This window comes from Gekko japonicus, unplaced genomic scaffold (genome assembly GCF_001447785.1).
Source record: "Gekko japonicus isolate JY-2015 unplaced genomic scaffold, Gekko_japonicus_V1.1 scaffold1925, whole genome shotgun sequence".
NCBI classification, from domain to species: Eukaryota; Metazoa; Chordata; class Lepidosauria; order Squamata; family Gekkonidae; genus Gekko; species Gekko japonicus.
The window spans coordinates 225,337-243,076 of record NW_015162538.1 but is presented as its reverse complement, the minus strand read 5'-3'; the positions used below and the strand labels follow the sequence as shown (position 1 = coordinate 243,076).

General features: G+C 44.1%; 1 protein-coding gene across 2 annotated transcripts in view; it reads right to left on the bottom strand.

The window, feature by feature from the left end:
- CCDC93 (coiled-coil domain containing 93) overlaps positions 1–15,098 on the bottom strand; it is a 61,610-nt gene extending 46,512 nt beyond the window's left edge. For both annotated transcript variants that reach the window (XM_015406306.1, XM_015406307.1), the window contains exons 1-6: positions 14,855–15,098; positions 12,266–12,379; positions 8,132–8,226; positions 6,579–6,690; positions 3,038–3,136; positions 85–141 (exon numbers count right to left, since the gene is read on the bottom strand). In XM_015406306.1, the coding sequence (XP_015261792.1) occupies positions 85–141; positions 3,038–3,136; positions 6,579–6,690; positions 8,132–8,226; positions 12,266–12,379; positions 14,855–14,905 (528 nt within the window). In that variant the 5' untranslated portion in view covers positions 14,906–15,098. The remainder of the gene's footprint in view (positions 1–84; positions 142–3,037; positions 3,137–6,578; positions 6,691–8,131; positions 8,227–12,265; positions 12,380–14,854) is intronic.
- Between the last annotated feature and the right edge of the window lie 2,642 nt (positions 15,099–17,740).

The window sequence follows — 17,740 nt, the reverse complement described above, 5'->3', positions numbered from 1 at the left end:
TGCAATTTCTGTTCCAAAGGTGATTCAGTTTTTTAAATATTCTGTAGATTCCCCCCAAACTCCCAATGAGTATTTGACACTTACAGATATCTCACCAATTGCTTTGATTGACTTCTCTTTTCTTTGCATAAAGTCATCGTCCTGAAAAGCAATTCATTGAGATGAATTTTTAAAAACTCAAAAACTAAGATTCAACACAGGCTGCTAATAAAGTTGGGTCAGCTGTCAACTGGCCGTCAACTCCTACTCAAATGGACGAAGGCTGTTATCATATCGCCGCATTCAATCTTTACTTACAAGAAAGAATGGGACTTGTCATAAATATCAGAAGTGATGTGATCCAGCAGTAAAAAAGAATTTCAGACCACTGCATCACATTGTCATCTGAAGCCTCCATATTGTCATTTGAAGCAGGGAGGCATCAGTGGTAGAGCATCTACTTTGCCTATTGAAGGTTCCCAATTCAATCCCTGGCATTTCTGGTTGAAAGGACGAGGTAGCAGGTGTTGTGAAAGACCACTGCTTGAGACCCTGAAGAGTTACTGCAAGTTTGAGTAGACAATATTGAACTTAACAGAGTAAGGATCTGATTCAATATAAAGCAGCTTCATGTGAATTTTTTACTACGGATGATGTGATTATCTGTCCTACTTAGAATTCTATCCCTCTTTCCATTCCAAGATTCCCCCAAAGATGTTCTGTCAAAATTCACCAACTTTTAACAGAACCCCAGGAGAAGGAAGGAAAAAGCCACCTTCTTTCTTCTGTCTACCTAGCAACACCAGGAAGATGTCCCCCACCGTACTCCTGAGGAGAACACTTGTGTGATCATGAGTCTTTTGGAGAAGGCATGCTCTACCCCTGGGCTTCCATAAAATTTCCCTTCGTCGCCACACTTTAGGGACTAGGGGTGTACAAAAAAAAACTTGGTATTTTTTAGGTTTGGGTATATGGAACCCCAAAAAATCAGTATTTCCTGATATTCCTGAATCCTAATACTGCTATGGTATTTGGATTTGGGAAATATTTGGCAAGCCCAATTTTTTTCAGCTCCATTATATCCTACAGGGACCATTAAAGTCAATGGTCCCGATACGTATAATGGAGAATCAATCCAGGGGTATCTGGGGCTCTGGGGAGGCTATTTTTTGAGGCAGAGGCACCAAGGTTGCAGCACAGCCAGCCAGGCCCAGCCGAGGCTGAGCGCTCTGTGCTACCTCAGCTGGGGCTGGCTTGTGGTATAGCTGATAAAAAAAGGTAAAGGTTCCCTTGCTCGAAAGCCAGTCGAATCCGACTCTAGGGTTGCGGTGCTTATCTCCGTTTCAAAGCCGAAGAGCCAGCGCTGTCCGAAGACGTTTCCGTGGTCATGTGGCCAGCATGACTAAACACCAAGGCGCACGGAATGCTGTTACCTTCCCACCGAAGTGGTACCTATTTATCTACTTGCAATTTCTTGCTTTCGAACTGCTGGGTTGGCAGGAGCTGGATCTAGAGATGGGAGCTCACTCCATCATGCGGCACCTGGGTCTCGAACTGCTGAACTACTGACCTTCCACAGTCTGCAGTTCAGCATCTTAACCACTTGAGCCACTGCAGCTCAAGTGTATAGCTGATACACCTGAATAAAAGCCAAGGGGGAGATCGGCTTTTTCGGGCTCAACCATATCGGCAGCTTAAATATTACCCCCAAAATACCGATCAGGTATTTTTCAGTTTGGTGTATGCCAAACGCACACCCCTAAGGACCCAGAGCCTGTATAGTGTTTCTGCAATAAGGTCCAGTCTACTGAAATATATCCAGTAGGTGTTAGCAAACAAAAGTTTCATTATAACAGCTAGGCAAAGAATACTCAGATAGCTCTTACTGAAGATCAAGGACATGGTGTGAAAAATATGAAGCAATATAAGGGAGCCAGGCTCCCTACCCTTGCTTAACCGATTCAGTTATGCTCCAGTAACAGATTTCTAAACATCTGTGAAGTAGATGTATACAACTGTGTATCCAAGGAAAAAAAATAAATTCAAAACATGTCAAAAATTGTAAACACAAGGATGTGCACTTCTGCATTCCAGCAACCTCAAGCCAGGTTTCATAGAACAGAATCATAGAGTTGGGAAGGGGCCATAGGCCATCTAGTCCAATCCCCTGGCTCAATGCAAGATCAGCCTAAAACATCCCTGACAAGTGTTTGTCCAGTCACTGCTTGAAGACTACCAGGTCGCTTTCTTCCAAGCACTTACTTTAAACTTGAACTCCGCTTTTACAGTCTGAATGATTGGGTACGTGCACATGACATTCTTGCAAACATGGCATTACAGTGAGATACTTAAATCACCTTTTGATTACAGAGAACAATTCTATACAGGCTTCCCTGCCAGGTATACAGCTGCTTCCACACCAAAAAACAGTGTGCAAATTATTTTTAAGATTGAGAGATGGTTGGTGTTTCCCATAAGTTTCACGTGAGTTTATGTGATGCCACTGCACAGGCATAAGAAGCTAGAGTCTTGATAATAATAATATCTGTTGTGAAAAGAAGTTTTATAGGTAAGAACATGTCTCTCATCTAAGTCAGCAGACTAGATAGGAGCACTGCTTGAAAGTACCTTCAGTAATAGTGCCGCAGATCATCCCGTGAATCACTCAGATGCATGACAAACTCATCTTCCCTTCTGATATTAAGAACATGTCTCTCATCTAAGTCAGCATACTAGATAAGAGCACTGCTTGAAAGTATCTTCAGTAATAGTGCCTCAGATCATCCTATGAATCACTCAGAGGCATGACAAACTCATCTTCCCTTCTGATAGACTGAACCGGACATTTAATACTTATGGAGTTGCATTGAGTTACTCCACTACAATTTTCTGCTCCGGTACCACCCCATAAAACTCGATCCATGCAGTTATGTCCTAAAACCTATGAGCCAAATCAGCTGATGCAAACCTGCATCAATCCAATTCCATTTAAGGAGGGTTAAGATGATCAGACTCGCCTGGAGTTTTGAATTACAAAAGATGGCAGTTTGATGTTTACCTCCGGGAGACTGTGTGTCTTTTGAAACTGCGATATGGAAAACGAGCGAATGTAATCTCCCATTTCTTCCCGTGTCTCTATTGCACGTTTCACCAGCCACTGGGAACCACAAGGGGGAAAAGGGGGGGGGGGATATTGACATTAAAACAGTCATTTGGCTCTCAGCACATGCACACACAGGAACAAGATGTGTCGATGAAAAACGCAATTTCGAATAAGCAACATGAACCATCTGTGTAAAAATGCACTACGAAAGAAGTAGCTATCGCGTATTCTGGGATACGGCTATCACTGGGTACGTGAATTCCATCACATCAAGGACACTGAGGCATAGGATACCGCAGATTCCTGATCAGCCATAAAGCTCAATGGATGACAACTGACCAGACACACTCAGTTTGAATCTGCCTCACAGAGCTTCTGTGGGAATAAAATAAAATCTTATTATGGCATCCGGAGCTTCTTGAACGAAGGGCTGGATTCAATTGTAAGTCTAACTGAGATGCCGCCAGGGTTCCCTCTAAGCTGAGTTAGTGTGAGCTAGCTCACAGTTTTTTAGCCTCCAGCTCACACATTTTTGTCTTAGTTCAGGAAGGAGGGCTCCAGAGCAAACTAATTTATGCAGCAGCCAAATCGCTTGCTCACAACTTTAATGCCAGTCGCTCACAAAGTAGAATTTTTGCTCACTAGACTCCACAGCTTAGAGGGAACACTGGATGCCACCTTTGCTTTATTAGATCTATTCCTTCCCCTACACACACACTCAGAGTGGCGCATCCTCACCCGTCAGTAAGGCAACTCATCCTCGAAATCGCATTGGCTGAAGTGTGAGACTGCGCTGCAGTTTTATCTTGCTGCACGTGCTCCGGGGACTGAACTCTTCTTTACTCCCTGCAAAGGGAGGCCAGTGCCTATGAGGCACAACCGTTATCTGTAAAGGATCACACCCATAAGGTTGCTCAGGCCCTGTCAAACCTTGCCACAGCCAACTTCCAGCTTCCCTGCTGACTGTAATAAAGCCTTGCTTGGAGTTCCAGAGAGCACCCCTGATTTGACTGTATTCTCTCTCCATTACCCCGGTCCCTTGACCTATGACAGATTGTCTGACTGCCTAGTGAGAACACTGTCTAACGCTCAGTAGCTGCTTCAGTTTGGTGTAGTGGTTAAGTGCGCGGACTCTAATCTGGGAGAACCGGGTTTGATTCCCCACTCCTCCACGTGCACCTGGCTGGATGACCTTGGGCAAGCCATAACTCTGGCACAGCTGTTCTTGAAAAAAAAGAGCCGTTTCTGTCAAGAGTTCTCTCAGCCCCACCCACCTCACAGGGTGTCTGTTATGGGGAGGGGAAGGGAAAGGAGTTTGTAAGCCGCTCTGAGACACCTTTGGGTAGTGAAGGGCGGGGTATAAATCCAATTTCTCTTCTTCTTCTCTTCTTCATGGCAGGTGTTTGCCTCTTAGAACCATATCCCTTCGGGAATCAGTCACAAAGCTACCTGGCTGCCGGGGTGGTGGTTTCCTTCTCCTGCTCCAGGATATCCTCGGTGCACGGCGCCAAGCATGCACCCCATGATGACATCATCCAGAAGCAACATCATCGCCTAGGGCACGTTGTGGGCAGGGCCTCTATCGTCTGAGGAAAAAACATAGCATTTTCCCTCAAACAATAGAGCATCCTCCCGCAATGTGCCCAGTGCGATGTCACCTCCGGGCGACGTCATCACGCTGGGCACGTTGGCGCAAACACAGCACTATGGGGGCGGGGATCCCCCTGCCAGCCAGATCCTGGCGGAATGGGGCCCCTGAAAGCGGGCAAACCCCTGCCCCCAGCGGAGGAATGGCAAGCCTATTCCGCAGCCCCTTCCAACCACTTAAAAGGTCTTTCCTAGACCTGAAGGACCCCCATGTAAGAACAGCCACACTGACTGGAATGAGTAGCATGGCTTCTCCTTCCTTCTTTCACAGTTCCATCACCACTGTGGAAAAGGGTCAATTTCATCCCCTTGCCCCTTTTCACTCTGTAGGACAAGGGGGAAATGAATGTGATTTCTGAACGAGTTCTGACATTCCCTCTGACATGTTTATATGCTGACAGCTGTCACTGTGCCCTCATAAGAGTTTAACCATAGTAAATTCAGATTTTGGTATTTAGCACAGATGGAAGAAGGACGGTTAACTCTGGAAGTGTTCTCAAAACATCTGGAACTAGGAAACCTGCCAAGAGCTAAGTTTAATGTGAATCACAGCCCTTATCAGCTAGTTCTCCAAAAGCGAGGCAGGAGGCTGACTTCAGCAAGGCCAGAAAGGATCCCGGGGTTCTTCAGTGTTTCGCACTGTTCTGGAGACCAGACAAGGAAGCGTAATTACTGACACCAATAAGAGACACACTGAGTCAAGTGATGCTTCTATGATGTTACCTGCTGGGCTCCAATTAGAGATTCTTTAATGTGTAAACTATATATGTTGTCATTTTGGGTATAAGACCTTCTGCCCTTCCTGGTTATGGCAGAATACGGTTTGGAATTGCTGAAGTGCAAAGGCACTCCGCCCCTGTATCCCCTGTTTTCATTGCAATAAATAGATTCACTAACTCTTTGGACTCCGACTGTGTGATTCCAATTCGGCCCAAGGGTCACACAAGGCACAGATTTGTGCATCAACTCTAGCCCACTGACCTACACAACTGTTCCTCCATTATGCAGGTCAGAAGGGGCAGGAACATGAGAAAACATCCAGGCATGCATGGCTGGATACACATCACTGCTATTGTTTTATTCTTTCCTATTTACACAACACCATCAGGATATCTTAGGTGTTCATAGGTGTTTTACTTATTCCCAATTAATATTCTTTGAGAATAAACCAAGTTGGCTGCATCTAAGGGCCAAACTAGATGTGCCCGAGTTCGCAGAGTTTTACTTTTCAAAATGCCATGACGGCCTGATTCTGCGGTGGACTGTAGCATGGGGTGGGGGTAGATTTCCTGAGAAAATTTCTTCCTTCCCTGAAACTATGTGCCTTCGAATAAAACAGGGGAACATCCAGGGCTTTTTTTGTAGAAAAACCCAGCAGGAACTCATTAGCATAATAGGCCACACCCAACAACAGAAACTCATTAGCATATTAGGTCACACCCTGACATCACATCTCATTAGCATATTAGGCCACACCCCATGTTACCAGAAGTGTGCTCATCCAGCCACACCCACCTTTTGCTTCTTATTCTGTTTACCTTGTTTGTTGTCAAAACACAGGGCCTTTTTTTGTAGCAGGAACTCTTTTGCATGTTAGGCCACACATTCCTTATGTAGCCAATCATAACGAGTTTCTGTTAGGTGTGGCCTATTATGCTAATGAGTTCCTGCTGGGCATGGCCAACTCAGGAGCCATCCGGAACTCCGTTCCTGTGCATTCCTGACCAAAAATAGCCCTGGGAACATCCTTTCATAACCTCCCACCCAAAAGCAAGCACATAAAGAGAAATTATGAATGTGAAAAACGGAATGCATATTTTGCAGCAGTACCTTTACTGAAAGCTCATACCTGTACAACAGGAAAAATGTGAATGAAATCCAGTCCCTGTATCTGATGAGGCTCCAAGCGATGAGGACACTTCATTTTGGGCAAGACAGACACTATTTTCTCAGTTAAGGCACTGGAAAAATAGAAGTGTGAAACAACAAAAAAGGGAACAGGTTCTCCAATATTTAGCAGCCTGAAAGTGCCCTCTAGTGGCTTATATCAAATAGACAAAGTGAGAGAAAAGAAAACGGCCAAGTTGAAGAAACTGCTATAATGAAAACTTATTTGCAGTTCTGGAGCCACATCTTACCTTGCTCACCTTCAAGCAGGCAATCTGTATAAATGTTTGCAAAAGGGATATGAAGACTGATCAGGTTTTGGGTGGTTGTTTTTTTTAAAAAAGTAAAACATTTCTTTTTGAGGCCTTTACACAATGCTGTAACATTCTTGAAGTAAAGCAAGTCTGCAGTCAATTCCAGTGCACAGCAGAGGGGGGAAAGGAGCCCTACGTAAGCCATCTCGACTCTCCTAGGTAGAGTGTTGCACAAGAATAAACGAAGCAACTTACAGTACACTAGAGTCAGTGGAACCTACTCCCTAGTTAGTAAGTTGGTCTCCCCCAAACTATGAAGATTTCAGTGAGGGATCCTTGGCTTCTGAACCTCCTCCCCCCTCAAAGACTTAGTGCCAAATCTATATTCCTTTAGACATTGAGTGTTTAAAAAAATACTCTCAGGCCTTTTAGACCACATAGAGCTGGCTTTTGTTATCCTGCTAAGCTTTGAAAAAATATTCTAAAAAATATATTCTAAAAAAAAGTATTCTTGGATGCTCTTTTAATGTTTTAGTATATTGGTATATAAGCTTTAGTATATTAGTACATAATATTTAATGTTTAGTATATTTAAGACCTTATTCCGCTTTTCTGATGTGTTGTATTGCGCTGTTGTACACAACTGTCCCTGCTTTTGTATTTTATCTGGGTTTTTTGCTGCTTTTTATGTTTCTTACGTGCTTTACGGTTCAACTTATTGCTGTTTTATTGCTTTTTTACTACAAGCAGCCTCAGTTAGTGAAAGGGGTGGGGTACAAATATTTCAAATAAACAAACAAGAAGAATGTAATGGAAAGAGCTGGCAATTGCTGAGGTGTTTCTTAGAATATGCACGGACCTGGTATTTGTGCATTTTTTATCAGGCTAGCAAAGATTTCTTCTTATTTTAAAGGTCAGTTTTAAATTTAGGGTGAGAAGAACTTAGTAGAGGGTCTATATTTGGGACAGAAAAGAAGGGCATTCAGAAGACAGACAGTGAATCCTAAACAGAGTTACATCCCAAGTCCACTGAAGTCAATGGGCTTAGAAGGGTGTAACTCAGCATAGCATGGTATTGCAAGAAGACTCTGAGGCAGAAAATGAAACTTAACAGATCTTGAAAGAAACTTCTTAAAGCATGAGGTTTCTAAAACTCAGGGGGGTCTCTTGTACAAGCTTCACTTACAAGCATGATTTGTGCTGAACTTCTCATGCAATTTGTGGGAGGGTGAACTTGACTGGTTCTCAGTTGCCAACTTACATTTTTTGACCAATGGTTGAGTTTTCCTGGAACAATAAGTCGACATCAATGTCAAAGTTGCATGTTGTGATACACCACGTCATGCCACCTACCACCTGAAACGAGACCCACAGAAGTCTTTTAAAGCAGACTGGCTTTTCATTTTCACAGTCTATTTCCTGCTGGAACATGACCATTATACTAACATGGGGGCATGCAGTAAAAATAATACCAACAGCTACTTTTACACTTTTGGGTACATTAACAGAGAAAGCAATTCTTGTCACTTTTTTAAAAAACTTTTCTATAGTCCCCCTTCTGCATCCTAAAGCATCTCCCTTCTCTCTGTGAGTACTCTCTAGAAAGTTTATTACAGCATCAAGCCAGTAAATTAAACAGAGTCACACAGATGATAGAAAACATACTGACTACAACAACAAAATAGCTAGAATATATACAAAGGATATATAAAAATACATTAAAATAAAGTAACATCAAATAAATATTATATAAACTACAGGTCAGCAGATCAGCTTAGAAATAAAAACACGATTTAGCGGACTTTTTGAATACAGCAGCAAGCGGTACAGAATTTGGCAACAGCTTTAGACCAGTGTTTCCTCTAAGCTGAGTTAGTGTGAGCTAGCTCACAGTTTTTTAGCCTCCAGCTCACACATTTTTGTCTTAGCTCAGGAAGGATGGCTCCAGAGCAAACTAAAGTATGCAGTAGCCAAATTGCTCGCTCACAACTTTAATGCCAGTAGCTCACAAAGTAGAATTTTTGCTCACAAGACTCCACACCTTAGAGGGAACATTGCTTTAGACGTAGACTGATTTTCATCTGACAGCAAATAGTTTATATAATCAGATTCTGTCATATCAGGATTTAGTTTTACAATAGGCTCAAGATATTTGGAGCAGACCTCCTTGTACCAGGGACACCTGAGGAACATATGCGAGATAGTTTCATCTTCCCCTAAGCTGCATTTGCAAAGCCTTTGTGCAAAGGGAATTCCCTCATACCTGCCCTCAAGCACCGCTGAGGGGAGCGCTGAACACCTGGCCAAAGTGAAGTGCAGTGATTCACGAAAGCTCACCCCCTGCCACATATTTTGTTAGTCTTTAAGGTACTACAGGACTCTTGCTCTATAATCCCCCCCCCCCCCCCCCCCAAAAAAAATCTGGTCCCCCACTTCTGTCACCACTCTGTTTCTCTGTCTTCCCCATCTACAGATCTTTCTGCCCTTTCATTTCTCACAACTCTGCACTTTCTCCTCCCCTCAGGTTACTCTGCATCTTCAATTCTTTTTCTTCTTTAGTCATCTTTGCTCCCTCCCACCCTTATCATCAAACTTGGTGAGAAGGGGCAGAGTTAACAATATGCAAGGCTTTCATTCTCCCAGCGACTGGTATGCACTAATGATGTCTTAGGTCCTTTCCGCACTTGGACCTCATCCCTGGTTTTATCAGAGTTCAACTCGCAACACAATACCTGGCATTTATCCCTGGTTATAACAGCATCTGTTTATCCCGGGACAAGTGTGGGGCGAAACCGGGGTGACCTCAGTGTAATGTGGAAACAAAAAATACCCCGAGATAATTACAGGGGTGAACTCGAGTGTAGTGTAGAATGTAAGTTCGGGGACGGGGTTGAACCAGGATTTAAGGTCTAGTGCAGAAAGGACCTTAGACACAGGCAGGCCACAGTTTTGTGCCAGTTTTCTTACCACTTTCCCCATATTTCTAAAACCAAGCAGAGCAAGGGCAATGCAAAATATTGTTGGCATTCTCCCAACCCCACTCACTTTCTGCATGGGGTTGAGTAGATCTTAGATGTTCCCACAAGATGACTTTGACCTAGGGTTGCCAAATGGCACTTACCCTTGTGGCGGGGGACTCCAGCCCGACTCCGGCGTTTTCCCCTCAAATGTTTTCCCCTCAAATGGCTGTGGCCCTGCCCCCAGCGTGCCCGGCGTCATGACGTCACTTCCCTGTGACGTGCACGCGGGGGTGGGGTTTTCCCCAGGGCCCAATTCCGCCGCGGCGGAAATCGGGCCTCCAAAGCGGGGGTTTCCCCGCCCCCCCCCGGGCCCGATTTGGCAGCCCTACTTTGACCTGACCGAAGGTTTCAGATAGTCAGGGAGGTACATCATGTTCTACCATAACACAAGTTTTAAATTTTTAAAATACACCTTGTTTAAGGGGAAAGTTACGGCATCTCTCATTCCATTTGTGCTCAAAAATCACATGGAAACCGAAAGACAAGTCTGCCGTCTTCTGTGAGGAATACAGACATTGTAAATTCTGACATTTCCTTTGCTCCTTTTTCCTTGCTCATTTTCTCCCTTTGCCCAATAAAAAAGACTGGCATTATGGTTCTACCCAGCCCTTTAAATGGGCACTCCAGGCCATTATTTTTGACAAGGAACTAAAACATTTATGTATCTCTAACCCCATATTCAATGTTGTACTTGTGACCTGCAGAGGAAGATAATGGCATCGAAAGAGCAGGAAAGACTGCAACAGCCTGGGGTCTAAGGTGGAAATGAGGAGGAAATGTCACACTGTACATCATTTGCTCACATGATGCAGACGTTAAAACTGCACCTTTACTGTTTCTTTGGCTTTTGGGGAAGGACACATGCGTATCTCTTAAGAGTGCCTTAATTTTCCTATGACATGGAAATGTTTTTATTTTATGATCATCTTAAGTCAGAGGTGTCGAACTCATTTGTGATGCGGGCCGGATCTGACATAAATGTCACATTGTCGGGCCAGGCCAAAGCCATGTGTGCCATAAAATGTAATGCTAAGTACTGGAGATACAAACTGCATAAAGGACAGCATCTGGCAAAGCTTCGAGTTGGTGTATCCTCACTGCAAGGCCCCATTGGCTGGGGGGGGGGCAAAGGAAAACCCATATGGGCGGACTGTAAAGCTAGTGGTGGGGCACTGGGCAGACGCTCCCATGCTGGTTGACTGCTGCAGACGAGGTTGTTCTGCCATGCTGAAGCCACAATCGGAGTGGCTTTGCCCACTCCAAACAGGCCCCTGTCCCCCCCCCCCCCGGGTACTAATTGCTTGCGGGCTGCATAAGAGCCCTGGGCGGGCCAGCTCTGGCCCCTGGCCCTTATGTCTGACACCCCTGTCTTAAGTTAAAGTGCCAGGAACACTGGGGACACCTGACATGGGGCCAGATGGTGGGACAGATACGGCCTGCAGGTTGCATATTTACTTACTTATTTGATTTATACCCCACCCTCCCTGCCGAGGCAGGCTCAGGGTGGCTAACAGGGCCACAGCCCTCATAAAACAAATAAAACAATAAAAACCATTCAAACAATTTAAAATCATCGAACCATTTAAAGACACAACGTATATAAGATGGCAAAAACTGTCCTATTGACCACCACAGGGGAAATCAACACGCTGCTCATCCCTACTATAGGCATTGTTTGCTGTCAAAGGAAAGGCAAGCACACACAAACAAGCCCGTTCCCCGTTGACTGTATAGCATCAAGTGCATCATATAAACAAATCATGACTGTTTCATTAGCACTAAGAGCATTCTGGTACCTCCAGTGGGCCTCTGGGTCACACTCCTGTTAGCTAATTGTGTAAACCGCTCTACTTTAAAATTTAGCAGATCCGGAGCTAGAAAATATGCCTCCCCCTCCAGGTCTGGGGTCAGACCAGCAAATTAATGATTAATGATTTTGCTGCCTTTTCATTGTACCCCATAATTTGCTACAGTTGACAAGCTGTCAACCTGCCCAAAGTAGGAGCCAGCCACACTCATTCTGTATTACAGTAATAACATCATCAGGGCTCTTTTTGTAGCAGGAACTCCTTTGCATATTAGGCAACACACCCCTAATGTGGCCAATCCTCCAAGAGCTTACAGAGCTCTTCTTACAGGGCCTATTGTAAGCTCTTGGACGATTGGCTACATTAGGGGTGTGTGTTGCCTAATATGCAAAGGAGTTCCTGCTACAATACATACAGCCTTTTAAAAAATCAGTCCCACCTGGTTAAAGTTTGTTGTCTTGGATGATAGTTGGCCTTTCCCCTTCAATGAATGCACTTCAGATGACCCATCTGAAGACAAAAGCCTAAAATCCTCTGCACATTAATTATAACAACTTAGACGCTTACCTTATCAAAGGGCGACAGCCCTTTAATTCTTGCTCTGAAGTAGCCAGCTGCCACTAATAGTTCCAAAATTTCAGTCAACTTAATATTTTGCTCTTCATCCTCTCTTGTTTCAACCTACAAAATGTAATACTATTATTCTGTACCTTCCCTAAGTATGTCCAATAGAAAATATTACAGAAATGTTTTTCTCATGGCACTCATATAAACGAGATGATAGCCAACACCATTCATTTTTTAAATTTCATGTATAGCAAAAGTGGTGTGAGAGCAAAGCTTATTACCTCGGTATATTAGAATTATTCAAGCATGGCACACTGAGGTTCCCCACACACACTCACCCACCAGAAGACCTGTGGAAATCTCTCTGCATTTTCTGCTGTCATGGAATGGAAGATGAAGAAAACTTTTTTCTTAACTAGAGGAGTAGTACATCCAGAAAATTCTTCAATTATTTAAAAAATACAGAACGTAATTCTCAAAAATATCTTAAGAACGCCACCAAAATGTTCCTCAGTTTAGTTTTACCCTTGATATTCCAAAACATATTGTGACAGAAACAATAATGTACCTTTTAATTAGTGTGGTACTAGCCAACAACAAAGTATTGAGCTTCTGTGCTTACAAGAGTTTTCATGCTTTTAAAAAAATCTCTAATATTCTTCCTAAGATCTGAATCTTGATACGAGACCTTTAGCTTGATCTGGAAACATACAGCTTGAATTTTATACAATTTTTTTTATTTCAAAAGTCACATATTTTTTCACTGTTCACTTCCCCATTCCACTAATGGTCCACTTCACATATTTCAAAACAATGTGCGTACACAGCTTGTACATTTCAATATGCAAAATGGAAACTTGTCTCTTTAAGACCCCCCCCCCCAGGTTGTGAGTATGCTCCATAGCGTGCTCCCGTGCCATACACATGCAATGTACAGGCAGTCAAAAAAGCATATAACTTCCTATTCCGGAGAAACAAATATGTACCTGCCGATTTTATTAACACTTTTGAAAAGAAAATTGGGACCAGTAAGCAAAGCGCTGACTTGCAGTGAAGAGATCTGGATTCAAATTCTTCCTTTTACTTAATTTATACTCTTTCTTTTCAGAGGAGACCCATAATGGCTTATGTTGTTTTCCTCGCCTTCATTTTATCCTCACAACAGCCCAGTGAGGTAAGTTAGGTTTAAAGTGTGTGACTGGCCCAAAGTCACCAAGCAAGCTTCCATGTCAGAGTGGTGATTTGAATCTGGATTTCCCAAATCCTATGTCAATGCTCTAACCAGAGGTGTCAAACTTATTTGTTACGAGGGATGGATCTGACATAAATGAGACCTTGTTGGGCTGGGCCATGTGTGTCATAAAAGGCAATGCCCGGTAGCAGAGATATAAACTTTATAAAGGACACAAAGGTCCCGGTCACACGGAGGGGTTTGGCCCGGGAGAGGGACGGATCAGGGGCGCAGCAAACGGGCCCGATCTCACCGCAACATCTGGGAAGCGGTGCGCACCCATCCCTGATCCGTCCCTACCCCCAAAAACCTGCTGCATAAAAGAACCACCGACAGAGGTGGTCTTACCTGAAAGGCCGCGGCAAGCGCGGCCGTGGGATTGCCGGTGCGTCCTTCTGCCAGCTCATCCCCGGCTCCTGGCCGAACTGCGCATGCGCACGTGCATTTTCCCCCCGTGTGGCAGGGGCCAAACACAATTAAAGATTTTTTTAAACTTTAAAAAACACATTTTCAGTGAGTTTGACTACCCTGCGTAACCAATAGAATGACTGTGCTTAACCATGGATTCAGGTGGCATTCAGGAACTCCCAGTTTCCAGTCTCCTAAATGGGAACTGTTGTGCTCTGCCTCAAAGGATTAGTATGGCTGAAAGTAGTCAAGGATAGTAATTTTACTCACTGACCAGTCAAAGATTTTCTAATCGATTTAACAGCTTTCTAGCATGTATATAAGTTTCAATGTAATCCTAAAATTAGTTAAACCCTTCTAAATTCACTGAAGTCATGGATGTAACTCTGTTTAGGATTGCACTAATAAAACACTGCAATACTACCATCTTGAGAAGACTGAACATAAAACTATTGCTTAACTAATTAACAGCCAAGCCATATAATGTTGCATAAATACAGATAATGCACATTCTAAGGTGGTTTTTTTACTGCAGGTGGGAAAAGAGTATAAAGGAAACCTGGAATGTAGTAAAATTTATATTCGTTGCATGTGTGGACTAGCATATTTGGAGCACGTAGCAACGATGTGTGTGCATTTACAAAGATCAGCGATTTTGCATTATTTGCATTGTGTTGTGATGGATTGTAACGCAAAATATATATTCTGACCCAGCAATTTTCTAGGAGCAGTATTTATTCATAGAAAAGAATAAAATATACAATGGAAATGGAAATAAACCATTAGAGAAGGTGCTTCTCCCCGATTCTTCATCGCCCCCCCCCCCATATGACAGCTTCTGCCAAAACATACGGTTTTGAAGGACCGACCAACGCAACGGCATGAAACGCTGCGATAGCAACCGAGACAAGGCAACACCCAAATGCAAAACCACTGCCCATCCCCCTTACCTCTTGGGGAGGCTGGTGCTCCGGTCCTTTCGGGGCAGTGGGGGCACCCATGCCTACGCGGTCCCTTCTTAGCAATTCAGTCCCCTCTGCTCGCCGTGGCGCAAAAAAAAATCGCTCAAGGTAGGGTAAACTCGCACTGGAGCGGTCTCCTTCCGCAAAAAACAACTCTCTCTTCCCCTTCCGCTCATTGGTTTGTCCCCAATTTCATCACGCTTCGCTTTAGCTTGGGCTGTACCATTCTCTCAAACAGGAGAAGGACGGGATTGATTACACGCTGCTCATGTGACTGCTTGGAACGGAAGAAGGAAAGGGGGCGGTGTTGGGGTTTAGCGGTCGGTATTGACGGTGGTTGGGCTTTTCCCGAAAGGGGCGAAGCGCTGCAACTTCGAGGCTGCCTTTTAAAAAGAATTGTGGAAACGGCAGCCCAGAGATTGATTGCCTGAATGAAGCTGAGCGTGTAAAAGCTAGAAAAATAAGGTTCCCGTAAACATTTAGTGGAGAGGAGCGCGCGCGCACTGTAGCAGAATACTTCTTGCAACGTTATCCTTACCATTAGTTGAGGGCCCAGTTAGAAGTCGGTGGCAGAACCCGCTTGTGCATAACAAGATAGCGGGAGATAGAGGATTTTACTCCCAGGTTTTTATTCCCGAGGTTTCTGTCTTCTACCATGATGAAACGTAATAATATTTTGAAAGTTATTTTCTAATAATAAGCTATTTTTCAACTGTTCTTTGCAACCTGCTAAATGCTTGCCACCGTGAAAGTTATTTTTACTCTGAAGTAAGTGCCACTCATCATAGGTCTGCATAACATTGGCCCCGGTCACACGGCTGTGGCTTATTGCCGACAATACGAGTTAAAAAACTAGTACCTCCAAGATACTAGTAAACGTTTTCCATGGGCTGCCTCCAGACGCCGGCGGCATTCCCCCCCGGCCCCTCGTTTCCCCGCCGGCACAGAGGGAAGGACCCGTGGTGTGCCGCCGGCGCATCTGATCGCGTAATCGCGGATCAAACTGCGCTGGGGCAATTAGCCACGGCTCCCCCCGCAATATCCAGCTCGTGTGACCGGGGCCCTGGTTGTCTAAAAATAACAGTTTATCTATAGAGATGGCAAATTTCTATGCATGCTTACCTGGAAGTGAAGCATACTGAATATGCCGTGTGCGTAGGATCGTGATGCAATCCTAAAAGCATGTTCTTAGAAGTAAATCCCGTTGAATAGACCTGAAGGATTCCAAGTAGACCTGGTTTGGACTGAGCTCTTAATGTTCTTCAGAGCAGATTCACACACTGCAAAGTCCTTTTGCTCCGGTTTGGGCCCCCAAGAGGATTTACAGTCAGATGTGGACTGAGTGTTCTGTGAATCAAGTTTCAAGAGAACTGCTAGTTCACATCCGATCAAAAGGACTTCTTGTGGCCATGTAGAGGACATGTGGACATAATGCCATGTGAATCGGCCCACAGTGTTAAATTGGCTGTCACTCCAGGTTTAAAAAAAAGGATACGTATTTATGAAGAAATCAGCAACCCAAGTTGCCTTCTGTTTTCCCTGGTGTAGTTCACACCTCTGAAGTGTGCATCCATGTGGGAGTTTGTGTGCACTTTCCTCTAGCGGATGCCATTTTCCCTGCACCCCCCCCACCACATTGCTGGAGGAGCTTTTAAAAAATGGTTGTTGCTATTGTGATATAGCGCAACAATATTACAACAACCAAATGCCAAAAGATCCAGATATTTACTCTCTCTTTTTTAATGAAAGCTGGGAGTTCAGAAGAACTATCAGACTGTGGAAATACATCATTACAATGTTATTGTCCTACAGTGTAACAGTACTGACTTTTGTTTGTTTTAAAGCCAACATGTTCTATTTGTATTAGACCTCTGAGGAAGGCCTGTAAAGGCCGAAACGCGTTAGGTCTATTTCATCAGCTTTTGTATGTTTTTATATTTGTATATGAGGTATGCATGGGCCCTTATTCGTTATTTTAATTTGTGTTTAAAAAATACATGTATATTTTTTTAGGTTTCATAATTAGATTTTAAGAGTTGGCCCTCTTCTATTCTTGACTAACCTTTATAGGTTCAGAAAATAAGGCAGACAGTAAAACTTCATATATATAATCATGCCAATAATAAAAAATCAAATTCCAACTTGCTTTTCCATCATGAGAGCCAGCGTGGTATAGTAGTTAAAGTATCAGACTAAGATCTGGGAAATCCAGGTTCGAATCCCCACTCATGCCATGGAAGCTCACTGGGTGACCTTGGGCCAGTCACATTACTCTCAGCCTAGCCCTGACCTGGATAACCCCAGGACAGTCTGATCTCGTCAGATCTCAGAAGGTAAGCAGGGCCGACATGGAGGCAGGCAATGGCAAACTACAAGGAATGTCTCTTGCCTTGAAAACCCTACATGGTCACCATAAGTCAGCTGTGACTTGATGACCAAAAAAATTAATAAATTCCACCACTCATGTTCTGAGCAGGCACTTGGGAGGGCTTCTCTTCTCCATTTTGAAGCCCAAGAGCTGACTGTCATGGGCCAGCCAGCTGCCTCCTACTCTAAGGAGGAGGAAATGGAAAAGTCAGGCCCTGCGTTGGTGGTATACCTGCCTGAGCCGCTGAGTTGAGAAGCAGACCCAGTGAGAGAAGCATCAGGAGGCAAGAACACTTTCCAGCCACAGCCAGGCTGCTTAGTCTAGGAGGAGAGGAAAGAAATGACACAGAGATCAGAGCATCAGTCACCACCGGTTTCTCCTGAACCAGCAGAGCATAGAAGAAGGAAGAGAGTGCTCGACAGCTCTGGACAGACGGAGTGCCTGTCTGATTGCCCAGCAGTGATCATTGTTAATTCCTGGAGCACAGACTTTGCAGGAGCAGGAAT